This window comes from Sarcophilus harrisii, chromosome 6, assembly GCF_902635505.1.
Source record: "Sarcophilus harrisii chromosome 6, mSarHar1.11, whole genome shotgun sequence".
NCBI lineage: Eukaryota > Metazoa > Chordata > Mammalia > Dasyuromorphia > Dasyuridae > Sarcophilus > Sarcophilus harrisii.
Window position 1 is genome coordinate 203,650,996 of NC_045431.1, and position 14,393 is coordinate 203,665,388.

At 40.3% G+C, this 14,393-nt stretch overlaps 1 protein-coding gene across 1 annotated transcript in view; it reads right to left on the minus strand.

The window, feature by feature from the left end:
- The window catches only part of GALNT18 (polypeptide N-acetylgalactosaminyltransferase 18), a 430,583-nt gene that overhangs the window by 26,895 nt on the left and 389,295 nt on the right, over nt 1-14,393 (minus strand). Inside the window, exon 10 of the mRNA XM_003773612.2 lies at nt 6,142-6,306. Coding sequence (XP_003773660.2) covers nt 6,142-6,306 — 165 coding nt within the window. The remainder of the gene's footprint in view (nt 1-6,141; nt 6,307-14,393) is intronic.

Here is a 14,393-nt window from a genome sequence, read left to right on the forward strand (position 1 = left end):
GTGTGTGTGTGTGTGTGTGTGTGTGTGTGTGATCCTGCACAGGCAATTCACTTAACTTCTGTGTCTCAGTTTCTTTATTTGCTAGTTGAAAGATGGGAGAAAGAAGATCCAACTTAAAGCTTCCTAAGTTTCTTCTGGCTTTAAATTTATGATCCAGAAATTTTATGATATTTATTATGAAGTTTACCAAGTGCAAGATACTGCTCTTGGACTAGGGAGATAAAAATGTGAGAAGCAAGGTCTTCCATTCTTCTATCTCTTTTATTTTCCTTGTTCATCTCACCTGTTCCCCCAATTCCTTTAGTTGAGGCAGGAATCTATACCTCCATTAATAGCCTATCCCTGAATCCTACTTCACATCCCCGATTTTTTGCTGAATTACTACCAGGATCTTGAACTGGATGTATCCCAGACTGAATTCATCATCCCCCCCATTAAGTGTATGTTGCTTCCAAATCTACCTATTGGTGTCATCACTATCTTGCCCATCACTCAAGTTCACCCTTATACCTATACAATTGCTAGGTTGCCTTGTTGAATGTTTCTCCATAATCTCTTCTGTATCTATTCCCTTCTCTCTATTTAAAAACAAAGTTTTCAATATTTATTTTTCTAAGATTTGGAGTTTTGAATTTTTTTTCTCCTTTCCTCCGTTCCTTCCTCCCTTCCCAAGACAGAAAGCAATTTGATATAGGTTATATGTGTACAATCATTTTAAACATTTCTACATTAATCATGTTGTGAAAGGAAAATCAAAACAAAAGGGAAAAACACAAGAAAGAAAAGAACAAACAAAAAGATGAAAATAGTGTGCTTCAATCCACATTCAGTTTCCACAGTTCTTTCTATGGATGCAGATGACATTTTCCATCCCAATCCTATTGGAATTGTTTTGGATTATTTTATTGCTTCCCTTCTCTCTATTCTTGTGACCATAAATTCAGTTCAATCCCTCGCCTTCTCCTACTTGGAACATTGGGACAGCTTCCTTATGGGTCTTGATGATTGGAATCTAAGAAATCCATATTTTTTACAAAGACCATGAAACCTAAAGATACCTAAGGTCATACCTGGGCAAAGTTAGAGGGCCAGGATGATCCTTCAGACAACAACTTGGGCAATCTTTCTAATGGATGGCTCTGATCACATCACACTTCTACTCAAGAATCTTTAGGGGCTTCCTTTTACCACCTGATCCTGGCATGAGAGACCTTCTCAAATCTGACTTTGACCTCTCTTTCCACTTTCTCTCACATGATTCCCTTTGAGCACTATTCATTCTCAACTGGACTATTAATCTTCCCTATGTGTAATCTTACCCTTTCCTGTCTTCTTGACTTTGTTTACACTATTCTTGTATAGCAAGCCCTCTACCCTTTATTCAAGGTCTCATTCATATGTCTCTGACCCCATAAAGGCTGAAAGTGATCTCTTCTCTCATTTGTACTTCTACTATCTCCTTTGCAGTTCTCCTATCATATAATATATTGCTTCATATATGTTTACATATGTACATTTATATACACATATATTATATATATAGAGAGAGAAAGAGAGGGGAAGAGAGAGAGAGAGAAGAGAGAGAGAGAGTGGGAGAGAGAGAGAGAAAGAGAGAGAAAGTTAGTTCTCTCTAAAGTTCCTCAAAGTAAACTAAAGATATGGAAACATTGCCTCCCCTACTCAAGAAGCTTAGCGTCTCCCTATTGCTTCTAGGATCATGAACAACCTCAGATTAGCATCTGAAACACTACAATTAAACTTTTGCCTATTTTTTCCAGATTTATTTCACATAAAACATCCTCTTGCAATCTCTGTTCCAGTCAAACTGGGCTATGAGCTTTTCTTCAATTCTATTTCTGTTTCCCTGTCTTTGGCCAGACTATCTCCTTGCCTGGAATGATAGTATTTATAGCACTTGAAGGTTTATATAATATACATATATCATTGATTCTCACAATAGCCTTTTGAAGTATATACTCATTTGTTATTGTTCAGTCCTTTTCTAGTTGTGTCCAACTCTTTGTGGCTCCCTATGGAGATTTCTTGGCAAAAATACTGAAATAGTTTGCTATTTTTTCTCTAGTTTATTTTTTACAGATGAGTAAACTGAGGAAAAACAGGCAGATGACTTGTCCAGAATCACACAGCTAGTAAGTATCTGAGACTGGATGTGAACTCAGGAAGATGTGGTTTTCTGACTAGCACTTTATTTACTGAGATATCTATGTGAGCAATGTTCTAAAATCCTCAATTTACAGACAAAGGGAGATTAATGACTCATGCATTCACCTAAAAATGTCGAAGGCTAAATCTGAACTCAGAGCTTCCTGACTCCAAATCTCACACAATCTAATGCACCATTTATCTAACTTTACATTGACTCCTCATCTTGGTCTCTTAGAATCTTGAGATTGCTTTCTTTTTAGCTCAGTTGCTAGGGAAGGACTTCCTTGAGCAGTGATATAGACAATGGGGAGCCACTGAAGGTTTTATTTTAATTTTTTGCAAGCCAATTAGGGTTCAATAACTTTCCCAGTCATACAGATAATATGTATCTGAACCTGGATTTGAACTCATGTCCTCCTGATGGTCTCTATCCACTGGGCAACCTGGACATCCCCCACTTTAGAGGGAAAAGGAATGATGGGATTAGTTGGATCACCCAGGGGAAAAGGAGGTCACTTAGGAGCCAGTTCTTTGGGGACCAGAATTATTTTATTCTTATCTTCGTATGTCCAGTACAGAGCACAGTGCCTGGCACATAACAGGTGCTTAATCAATATCCATTGATTGATTGCAATGGTCTAATATGACCAGGGCTCAAGGCTATGTTTGCATCAGCACAGCCTGTCGTGTCCCTTCCCATGACAGGAATAACATTTTGGAAAGGCTGGGGAAATCCCTGGAAAATTTGCAGAAGGCTATGACACTATCACCAGCGGACTTATGACCAGGAGACATCAGTAGGCATTTCTGACAGGCTTTCACAGAGAAAATCTGATGTTTCTCTCTCCACAGCATCCCCGGATTCATAAGAATTGGTACATGAAGTCAGCACAGCAGGAGTCAGCTCAGCCACTGAAACCCCCTCCCACCTCAGCAAGTTTGCTGCCCTTAGCAACAGCCGGGAAGTAAAAATGTCTGCTTTTCTTAACTAGAAAGAATGCTGTTCCTCTTCAGCGATACTGCCCAGAGCAGGGAGGCCGGAGATACCTGAAGGACACAGTACCTTTTAACTGTCTACTTGCCCTCTAGAGGGATGCCAGGGGAATCGGGTGCCATTTGAGACTCTATCATTTAAGCATCTTCAGAAGGAAATGTGACCGGTACTCTTGGCCTCCGGGCTTTGGCAAGTGAGCCTATCCTAATTAGCTCCATTAAAAACAGTTAAAGACACAAATAGACTGAACTGAGGAGCTCAGGAAAGAAGAAGGGCCCAGGGGACTCTCTACTACCCCTTTCATTGGGCTCAGAAGAACAAAGATGTAGCTCCTGTTTTTTATAATAATGGTTGCAAAGCATTTTATTATCCCCAGATGAAGAAAATGATATTCAATGAGGGGAGGGGAACTTGCTTAGGGCAAAGCAGACCATAAATATCATACCTGGGATTTAAACTTGGGTTTTCTCACCCTAAATTCTACTTTATTCATCCCAGGTCAACCTGGATTCTAGGAGAGATCAAGAGAGTGATGGATTCCCTGGGATGAGACATTCCAGTCAATCGATTGTTCATTTGGACTCTCACCTGTCCAATCTGATGGTTCTGCCTGGCACTTTGGTTAGTCTGGATGAACAGGCTCATGTATAGAGAAGGAAAGCCCTGCCTCAGAGTCATAGAACAAGAACTTGCTTTATCAGTTTTCACCTAGAAAATCAGATATTGCCTAGTTATAAATCCTTTGACCCAGCAGCGGGGAGACACAAGCTGTTTAAACTGGTACAACTTGGGCCCACAGAACCATTGGAGTTTGGACCATGAACAGAGGTTGAAGGTAAGGTAGTCCCTTGGGTAAAGGGAAGAATAGAGGACACAGTTTTAGGAGGATAGTAAGCGTGAGCTGAAAATCCAGGAAAGGTTTGTACCTGGTCATCTGCCAAGTACCAAGGTCTTTGGGTTAAGATGGGGAGAATAGGTGCAAGGGGTGATGGTGATAGTGGCTCAGGGGAATCCAAAGGGAATTAGGAAGTCAGGGAGCTGGTTGTTTATCTGATTCAACTTGATTCTACAATTCTTGATTGATACTAATTGATTAGTCTGTATGCTTGGTTTTTTTGTTCATTTTTTTTCAGGGGGACAAGAATAGGAAGGTTGGGAGCAAGTGTTCCTTGCCCTATCTTGGTGATGATGTTTCTAAATAACCATGACCAAGGTTTGCCATGCTTCCTGATCCAGCCACTCCCATCCAGCCTTAGACATGAAACGCAGGCTCCAGGATAATCCAATGCAGGGTTTTTAATCTGGGGTTACAGGCTCCCAAGGGGATCTGTAGATAAGTTTCAGGGGGTCTATGAGCTTAGAGAAAACTACATTTTTATTTTCACTAAATTTTTGTTTCCTTTCCAATCCTGTATATTTTATGCTATTTTTATATTTATAATTTTTATTCTGAGATGGGATATCAAAGAGGTACAAAAACCAAATAGGGTTAAGAACCCTTTATCTAGCGTTTTGGTGAAGAAAAGGTAAATACAGAAGCATTGCTGTGGGGCTCCTTAAACCATAATGTCTGGGTTGCTTTTTCTTTGACCCTTTTCATTATGTGTATAAGGATATGGGTTTGCTTTTTAGAATTTGAAACTGCTAGTGCTTTCCTTCCTCGCTCTCTGGAATGTAAATGAATTGATCTTGCTTGCTAGAAAATATATACATGCCTACACCCATTTATATGTAGCTATATTAATAATGAAAGCCTTTCTCCTCTTGTTAGGATCTTTATGGAGTAGTGATTTATTCCCTGTCCCTTATAGATTCTGAGTTAGCATTCATTTATATAGTCCCAAGGAAGGAAAAAATCATCAGCATCTCTCTAAGGCTTTTGATCCTCTCTTGAGGGACCAACCCAAGACAATCCTCCTAGCACTAACCAGGAAATTTAGAACTGGATACTCTCCTACATAACTATATTATTCTATTTGTTTATTGAAGCAGCTCGATGGCATAGAGTCAGGAAGCCTGCTTTTAAATCCTACTTCAGACACTATAATAATGTACGCTTGGGTAAAATATTTCAGCTCTCTCTGCCTCCATTTCCCCATCTGTAAAATGGAAATAATAATAGCATCTATGTCACTGAGCTGTTTGGGGGAACCAAGTGAGATAACATGAAAAGTACTTTGTAAAAGATAAACTGTTGTCTAAATGATATCATTTCTTACTTTCTCTTTTACTCCCCAAACCAGCTGAGAAGGTCTTCCCCTGTGTCTCTGATGAGAACTTCATGAGAATGGCACCCAAATGGCTCATAGCTGAGATCATCCAAAATTCCTTTGCTAGAAAATCTTGAGTAATGGGGCTTGTTTAAGTTTGACAATCTCATACTCAACAAATTACTTGCTCAAAGATCCCAAAGTGTAGATTTGGAGCTGAAGGTAATAGGTACTTCATTTCCTACCAATTATTGTCTTGGAAATACTGAAAAAGAAGGAGCAACCCTAACATAGTGTTGGAACATAAGATGGGATTTATCTTGAATGAAGGAGAAAGGAGGGGGAGATGTCAACTCATCATACCAGTCTGGAGGCAAATTAGGGGACCACAATATGCCCTTCCTGCCTCTGACCAGAAATAAAGAATATTCACTAAAAAGTTCGTTTTAATATATAAATCTTGTTCATGAGTTTTTTCTTTTTTTCTCTTTCTAATGGAGATGCTGTATTGCTATATAATCACTAATTTGAGGAGTCCATTAAACCTCATGTCAAAGACTACCATTCTATAACTTCCCATGCTTACTCTTTCTGATCTTCCCCACCTGTTTTTTATGGTCTTCTCAGGAATTCCCTTCATTCTCTGGAGCACTGAGAAACTTCCAAGAATACTGACCCACTTGGAGGTACTCAAGTGTCCTGGTGGTGAAGGAAATGGCATTCAGTGGCCCTGGGACCTGGGGTATGTCAGCACTTGGGAAGGGCCATTACCTGAGAAAAGTGCCAGTGAAGTTTCATTCTCTTGGCTTTGGCGTAACTGCATTCAATGAGCCGGGGCCGACTGTTCACATCCACCAGACACCTGTTGTCATCATCATCAACAGTGGGACTCAGGACGCCTAGCTGGAGCTGCTGACTGCTCGTGTAATACACGTTCTGGAAGGCAGGGACACAGAAAGTGAAAAATAAGTTTGATAGAGTCCATTCTCCTCTGGAGCCAAAGGAACAATGAAAGAAAACACTTTCTTTCTCTGTGCTTCAGCTTCTTCCTGTGAAAAGTGAAAGGCTAGGTTGCAATAATCTCTCTCCAAGGTTCTTAGAAGTCCCAAATCCTAGGAACAGACTGCCACAATATAAAAAAATGAACATCAGAGACTTGAATTCTGTGGGACAGAGAATCTTCCCTTCAAATTCAAATTCAAGATTGGCAAGAACTAAGACCCTGGAGATGATCAGGAAGCAACTTAAGAGATAAAAGAGGAAATTAAGGTTCACAAGGGGAAAGGGACTTAATTCAGATCTTAAGGTGAGTTAGTAGCAGAGTCTAGATTCAACAAATCTCCTGATTCCATCACACTTTGTCTTAAGGACTTGTTCCCCTCAACCAATTAATCAAGTACACGACCAAACAAAGATTCTTGAATGAATGAAAATAGCATTTATTTAGTAGTTTCCATGCTTAAACCATAGGATTACAAATGCAAAAACAAGATAGACCTTGCCTTCAAGTAGCTCATTTCTAACTGGACATATATAAGACACTTCAGTTCGAAAGCCATATGGAAAAGCCTACAGTCTTAGGGTACAGCAGCAAAGCAGAATAGCTTTAAAAGCGTATTTGCTTCTGTTTCTGAATCATTTGACATTATCAAGGACTTAAATGGTGGAAACTGTCTTTTCCATGTTTTTAGTAGAAATGACTCATCAGTTACAGAATTAAATCAACTCGAGGGTTGCTTCCTTAGATGATGATCATGGAGGGGACTGGAAGTAGAGTCAGTGTTCTAGGAGGTGATGCTATTCTTGGGGCTCTTAAAACTATCCATCCATCTTTAGTCAGAAGTTGGTGGTGGTGGTAAGGATGGGGAGTTCATTTGCCACAGAAGTTGCTCCCCTTTTTCCTGGTTTGGAGGCTGAGATGGAAGCAGGGCCAGTAATCTGGGGTGCATCAATATTCCTAAGACTCATGGACAGAAGGAGATAGACTCAGGCTATCTCCATCCAGGTATGAGGAGCAGATATTGATAGCAGATATTATGGGGACCAAGCTGGAAGCAGGGGAAATGATTTGGAGGCATTGGGGAATTGGGATCCTGAGCTTTCTCCATCAGGGTCTGAGTGGAGATTGTGGTTCAGATAGTTGTGATCATTTGATTTGCTGAGCATATGCCAGTGTTAAGCACTAGGGACACAAACATTCCCTGCCCTCAAGGAGCTTACATTCTGTGGGGGAAACAGAATGTACAAAGTGAATTCTTGCTTTCAGCACTTCCTAAAAAACCACTGAGGATGGTCGGGACAATTCACCACAAAGAGAACGCAGCCCTGGGCAATCTTTATGGTTCTTAAAGCCAGCTGACAAGTCCTGCAGTTTTTTCATTCCTAGCAAACTCAGATGGAAAATGCTTTCTGCTTACAGCTACTTTTCTATCAGAGGTAGAAACTGTCAGAATATGTCAGAAAAGGCAGAGTTGTGGGTTTAGGAGGGACTGTAGAGATTACCCAGCCAACCTCCTGATCTTATAGTTGAAGAACTTGACTTCCAGAATGGGGAAGGGACTTCAAGTGATAAGATCTCAGTTTGAGAATCAAAAGGGATGTTGGATGCCTTCTAGTCAAAACATATTAAGAGACCGAGGCCCAGAGAAAATAAGTAACTTACCCAACAAATGGAAGAGTTAGAATTTAAACTCAGATTCCATAATTCCAAGTTCAACACTCTTACCATGTTCCCTTTTCTTGTTGGCCAAGGTAATGGAAGAATCCGAGAGTAGGGCTATTCTTCGTCAACCAGTCTATTTAAATGCCTGAGATCATCCACAGGCACTTAAGTTTCCTAGCTCCTCTGCTGGGGGAGGGAGGATAACTATTGTTATTTTTAGGACATAAGAGCTGATGAAGAGGGATTGATTATTTTCAGGAATTTGAAGAGCAGCCTTGACAAGCGGAGGCTTGGAACTCATCCCATTGTTGGTAATTGATGCAAGCCCTACCCTCCCTCCTTCTACATCCTCAACCTTCCTACCCTGAGTCCTACCACCTTCAGAAAACCTTTGTTGACTAAAAAGAGGAGCATTAATCTCTTTTATAAAATAGGGACAAATAATCCCTACCCAACATCCCTCACAAGGCTGTTGTGAGTCTTAAATAAGTAATGTAGAGGAAAGTGCTTTGTGACCATAAAGTGCTATAGGGATGTAATATAACAACAACTGACATTTCTATGATACTTTAAGGTTTACCAACTTTTTCCTCTACATTAGAGAAGAATAAGGTGGCAGTCAGAGTGCCTGGCTGGGAACCAGGAAGAAAGACCTGGCTTGGAAACCCACCTCTGATACCTCCTATCTAGGTAATGATGGTAAAGCCCATTTAATCATCTGTAAGTAGGATCATACATTTAGTATTGGAAGAGATATTAAAGTTGATTAGTCTATTCCTGTCATCTTCTGGTCAGTAAGCATTTATTAAGTTCCTATTACGTGCCAGGGACTGTTCTAAATTCTAGGGATTCAAAGAAAGAGAATGGACAATCCCTTCTCTCAAGAAACTCAGTCTAATGAGGGGAGATTGTAATAACAAATATTATGTATAAATCAGATATGAGGAGACAAAGGTTGTAAGTAATCCAAAACTAGCCCAAAGTAGGAAGCAACAGATCCAAAAAAGAGAGTCACAAATTTAGAGCTGGGATAGATTTTAAAAATCATCTAATACAAGAACTTTAAATTAAAAATACAGAAAACTATACCCAGGGAGGTTAAGGACTTCTCCAAGGTAGGAAATGAGACAGTAGGATTCAAACTGAGATCCTCTTGAGTTAAATGAAGTATATTGGGGTCAAGAATGAGATGTTAATGAATGCCAAATAGGCTTAAATGGCCCACCACAAAGAAGTTTTTCTTGGGCACCCTCCCTAAATGCCATAGAAAGAACAGCAAAGACTTGAAATCTGATTTATCTACCCTGAAGCATTTGATGGAGAGGGCTTGGAGAGATGGCCTGGGGATTTCCTACATGGTACACTTGTTACCAGAGCAGCCCATTGCTTTAGAGAGGTAGAAAATCATAATAAAGACAGGCAGTGGTTTTTTTTATTTAAATAACAGCCACCCGGCACATCTTGTATGTAATCAAGTGTAACTATGAATTGTGGTGATACAGAAAGAAATGGAGCCACAGAGACTCCCCGAAGTGATCACTCACATCTCAGAGGCAGCACTGGCAGTGCGAGACCTCAGTAAATGAGGTGGATATGGAAAGTAGATGTTGTCCCAGATGCTCAGTTTTCTCTTCCTGGAGGCTTCTGTCTAGCACCCACAAAGCGGCTCGGGCACTCTACTCCTTACATTCCGATCAAAAAGGCAAACTTGCTATTTCTTACAATTGGTGTTCTATTTCCCACCTCTGTGCCTTTGCACTGGCTATCCCTCATGCATGAAATGCATCCTTAGTCCCCTCCATCTCTTACAAGCCCTAGATCACTTCAGGGCTCAATTCCTTCTCTATCTTTTATATATATTTTTTTCTTGAATTCTTTGGTTATTGGCATCTTGTCTGACTTAATTAATATTATTGTTATTTATGTGTTTGAATGTTATATTACACCTCTATTACCCTAGTAATTTAATATATATTTGGTAAATATATTACCATATTTATACACACACACACACACACACACATATATATATATTCATGTGGAGGAATAGTAAGTAGGCTGCTAGAGCTACAACTCGGAGGATGAGTAAAAAGACTGGGAAAGATAGAAACAGGTCAAGTTATAGTCATCCTCCAAGTTGGGACAACAATAACAATGGAAAGAAAAAGTTCAGCAGCTGCCTTCAAGATGGTTATTGTCTAAAAGGGGAAGACATAATTATCCCTTCCATAGTGCCCAGGTTAGGGGAGCTAGAAAATCTGCATAAAAATTTTGGCCTTCCCAAAGTGCCAGAGAAGAGGTTTAAGTAATTATGGTATTAAAAGATAAATGATGCTGATATTATACAATACTATAAAATATTTTATATATTTCTGAGTTTTTAAACTTTTTCTGTGTTATCTATTGGTTTTTGCATGTTATCTATGGCTTCTACAAAACTCCCCCAAAATTCCCATTTAATTTCTCATGTCAACCCACAATATATTGAAATTACAACAGGGCATCACAATGTGGAAGGGTTACCCAGTGTACCCAAAAGCAAGTTATAAAGGGGAAGGAGAAAGAATCCAGGTATGTGTGTATTTGGGTGGGAGAGGGGACTGGATGGTGGTGACCTTGAAGTCCAAAAGAATGCATTTAAGTGGGAAGATGTGGAAGAGCAACAAGACTGGCCTTCCTTGTCTGCAGACAATAGAAGTGGCAGCTTAGGCTTCCTGTAAGGACACAATCTAAGAATCAGAATTCTCCTAACGTAGAATGGACCGCTCATTGGCAGGTAGGAAGGTTCTTCTTACTTGAAGTCTTTAAGCAAAGGCAAAGGACAAAGTGTCAGTTATATTATAGAAATAAACTGTATCAAGTGTAGATTATCAAAATTTAACTACTAGTCCCTGAGCAGACTAGTCCATAACTAGTACTCCATCAGCTGAAATTCTAGGACTCTATTCCATTGGATAAAAATTCCCCATCAAATCATACAGTCTCTCAGTCAGAAAGTACTCTTCTGTCCTATCTACCTTATCATGCATTCAAATATTTTCCTGTAGCTATCAATGAGATTTCATCCAGTATTCTCTCTAGTTAAATAGGAAATTCAATACTTTAAAAGATATGGGAATAAAAACATAATAAGGAAAACCAACTTAAACAGTTGAAGGGTCAGAAATTTAGGAATATCTCAGAAAACAAAGCTGCATTGATTGATGTTTTTAGAATCCATAAGCAAAAAAATTAGGGTAGGATGAAACTTTGTATTTCAAAGGAAAATTATAATATTTTTGTACCAGCTGATTCTTCTTATATTAAAAAAGACTTGAGAATTCTAAACAATGCAATGATTAATCATAAGTCTAGCAGTGGTTCTCAAAGTATGGTCTAAAGAATCCTGGGGATCTCTGAAACCCTTTTAGAGTGTCTGCAAATTCAAAAATAGTTTTTATTTCCAATATGGTAAATGTCTATAAATATAACCCAGATAAACAAAAATGCTTTGGAGAGATCCTCAATAATTTTTAATAGGATAAAGATACTGAAAACAAAAGCTTGAGAATTGGTGGGGAAGAGGGAAACTATGGATTAACTTGCCTGCCAAAGAAGAAAACAAGGCCATTGAAGCATTTAAAAATGCATAGAAAAGAAGGAAGTTCAAAATCAACAAAAGCTTTCCAAGTAATATGATAAATTTTATATTATATATATTTATTGTATATATATGCATATATATGTCACATACATACATATATACATACACATATATACTGTACATATGTTTCCAAATACAAAGTAGAATATCATACATGAAACTAAGACTCTCTACTATGTATGTATGTGTGTGTGTATATTTAAAAATACACTAAATGCAATGTGTTATTTTTAAAGCTATTCTGTAAAACACTGGGGACCTAATCACAGGGAAAAAAGATGATTCCAATCTTTAAGGACCTTCTACTTCTAATGGGAGAAATATAGATCAAGAGAAGCCCAGAAGGGAGAAATCTTGAGAATGAGGAATGGAGTCACGAGTAATGAGAGCATGACTTGGGTGCGTCCCACCATTGGGACTGGGCCAGGAACCCAGGAGAGAGGGTCTTGGGAAGGAAGCAGCTCCAGAGAGGGAAGTAGTGAGGGAAGTCCAGGAGGAAGCGAATTCAGGGAGTGAGCAGAGTGACCAAGCTGGGTTTGTCTCAGAGGGACATAGCTTCTCAACCTCTGTCCAGTCCTCGAGTTCTCTCTGGGGTACTGCTGGGTCTAATTCACTTCAGTGATTGTCCAGAGATCTTGCATGTGAGCCCAGAGACCTTTGAACTCTAGTCCCAAGAGCTCCCCTACTCCCTTCTTTAGAAAGGAGAAAATGGGTAGGGAAGAGTGAAGGGACTGCCTTTGGGTTACATGAGAAGTGGGCCACAGTGCTGGGCTTCAGACACAAGCCTCCTGACTTCGGCTTTCTGGCCAGGGCTCTTTCTTGTGGTGAGACAATTTGTTTCCCATGGAAACAGAACCTTCAACAGCAGATAGATGGAGAGAGAGATAGAAAAGGAGAAATGGCAGATACATCATTAGATAAGCAATGTCCTTATTAGCTAAAAAAAGAAATGGTTCTTGAAAAAGGAGAATGGGTCCCCTGGGAAAACTGATAGGGTAGAAACTGTGGGGGTAAGCCTTAATAGTACATACAGTCCAGCCCTACCCAGAATGTTCACTCTTTTTTTCTCTCTCTCTTTCCTTCTCTCTTTCTTTTTCTTTTTCCCCTTCCCTCTCTCCCTCCCTTCCTCCTTCCCTTCCTCCTTTTCTGTCTGTCTCTCTGTTTCTGTTTCCATCTCTCTCTGTCTCTTCCTCCCACCTTCCTTTGTCTATCTCTACCTATGTCTTCCCCTCTCTGTTTCTGTCTGTCTGTCTGTCTCTGTCTCTCTGTCTCTTTTTTCCCCATCTTCCTCTCTGTCTCTACCTCTCTGTCTGTATCTCTCTGTCTCTTTCTCCCTCTGTCTCTCTCTATGCCTCTGTCTGTCTGTCTCTATCTGTCTCTCTGTCTCCTTCTCTCTCTCTCTCTCTCTGTCTCTTCTCTCTTTCTTTTTCCCCTTCCCTCTCTCCCTCCCTTCCTTCTTCCCTTCCTCCTTTTCTGTCTGTCTCCCTCTGTCTCTTTCTGTCTCTCTCTGTTTCTGTTTCCATCTCTCTCTGTCTCTTCCTTCCACTTTCCTTTGTCTCTCTATCTCTACCTCTGTCTGTTCCTCTCTGTTTCTGTTTGTCTGTCTGTCTCTATGTCTCTGTCTCTCTGTCTCTTTCTTCCCCATCTTCCTCTCTATCTCTACCTCTCTGTCTGTATCTCTGTCTCTCTTTCTGCCTCTGTCTCTCTCTCTCTGCCTCTGTCTGTCTCTTTCCCTCCCTTCCACCTTCTTTCCATCTCTTCCTCCACTGCCTTCCTCTAATGAGAGGCTATTAAAGTCGTACCAGCCTGCTTCCTTAGAGAAAAATGGCCTTTGCTGTATGCAAGGTAACCCCTGGCTCACACTTAATCTAGTGCCATTGGAGCCATTCCTTTTGCAAGCGAGTTCTGCCAGGGTGAGCCCTGAAGCAGATTGATCTGAAATTCATCTTTCCCTTCTGCCCATTTCCTGCTCTTTCATCCCACAGCAGGAGTCTGTGCCAGGCCATGGGTCTGCATTTGCTTGTCCTAGCTGAGTGTTCAGGGGCACCTGGTCAAACAAGATCGGGGGCCAAGATGGCCACCATTTTTGTTTTCCTTCTTATTTCTTGGCTGTAAAACAGAGACAACAATAACAAATATTTATCCATTATGTGTCAGGTACTATGGTAAATATAGGGGATAAAGAGACATAAATTCTCCAGCTTTCCCATCTCCCCACTTTCATACAGGACATCCCATATGCCTGGAATGTTCTCCCTCCTCATGTACTCCTGAGAAGACCTGGTTACCATTTCCTCATTCCCATAATTATAAGGACCATCCGCTCTTGACATAATTTTGCACTGGAGCAGCTACTCCCTGCCAGTGTCTCCTTCCCTGGTCCCATTACCTGACAGGGCATTTTAACATTCTATTCTAACATTCTGTATGTATCCAGGGTCTCCTGGGGGGTATAAGGACCAATGGAGGGCCCTAGTCCTAAATAAATATTTAGGTGAATTCGATGTGAACTCGATGGCTCCAAAGATCCCTCCCACTTCTGGTCACTGTTGGCAAATATTTCAAGGAGAACAGCCGAAGAATTAGATGTAGTCTGCTTGGCCCCATAAGGCAGAACAAAGCACTGTGGGTGTAAGCAAGAGAGGGAGGAAAATTTAAGTTCAATATAAGGAAGAAGTTCTGAGCAATTAAAGCTGTACCAAAATAGAAGCGCTCGCT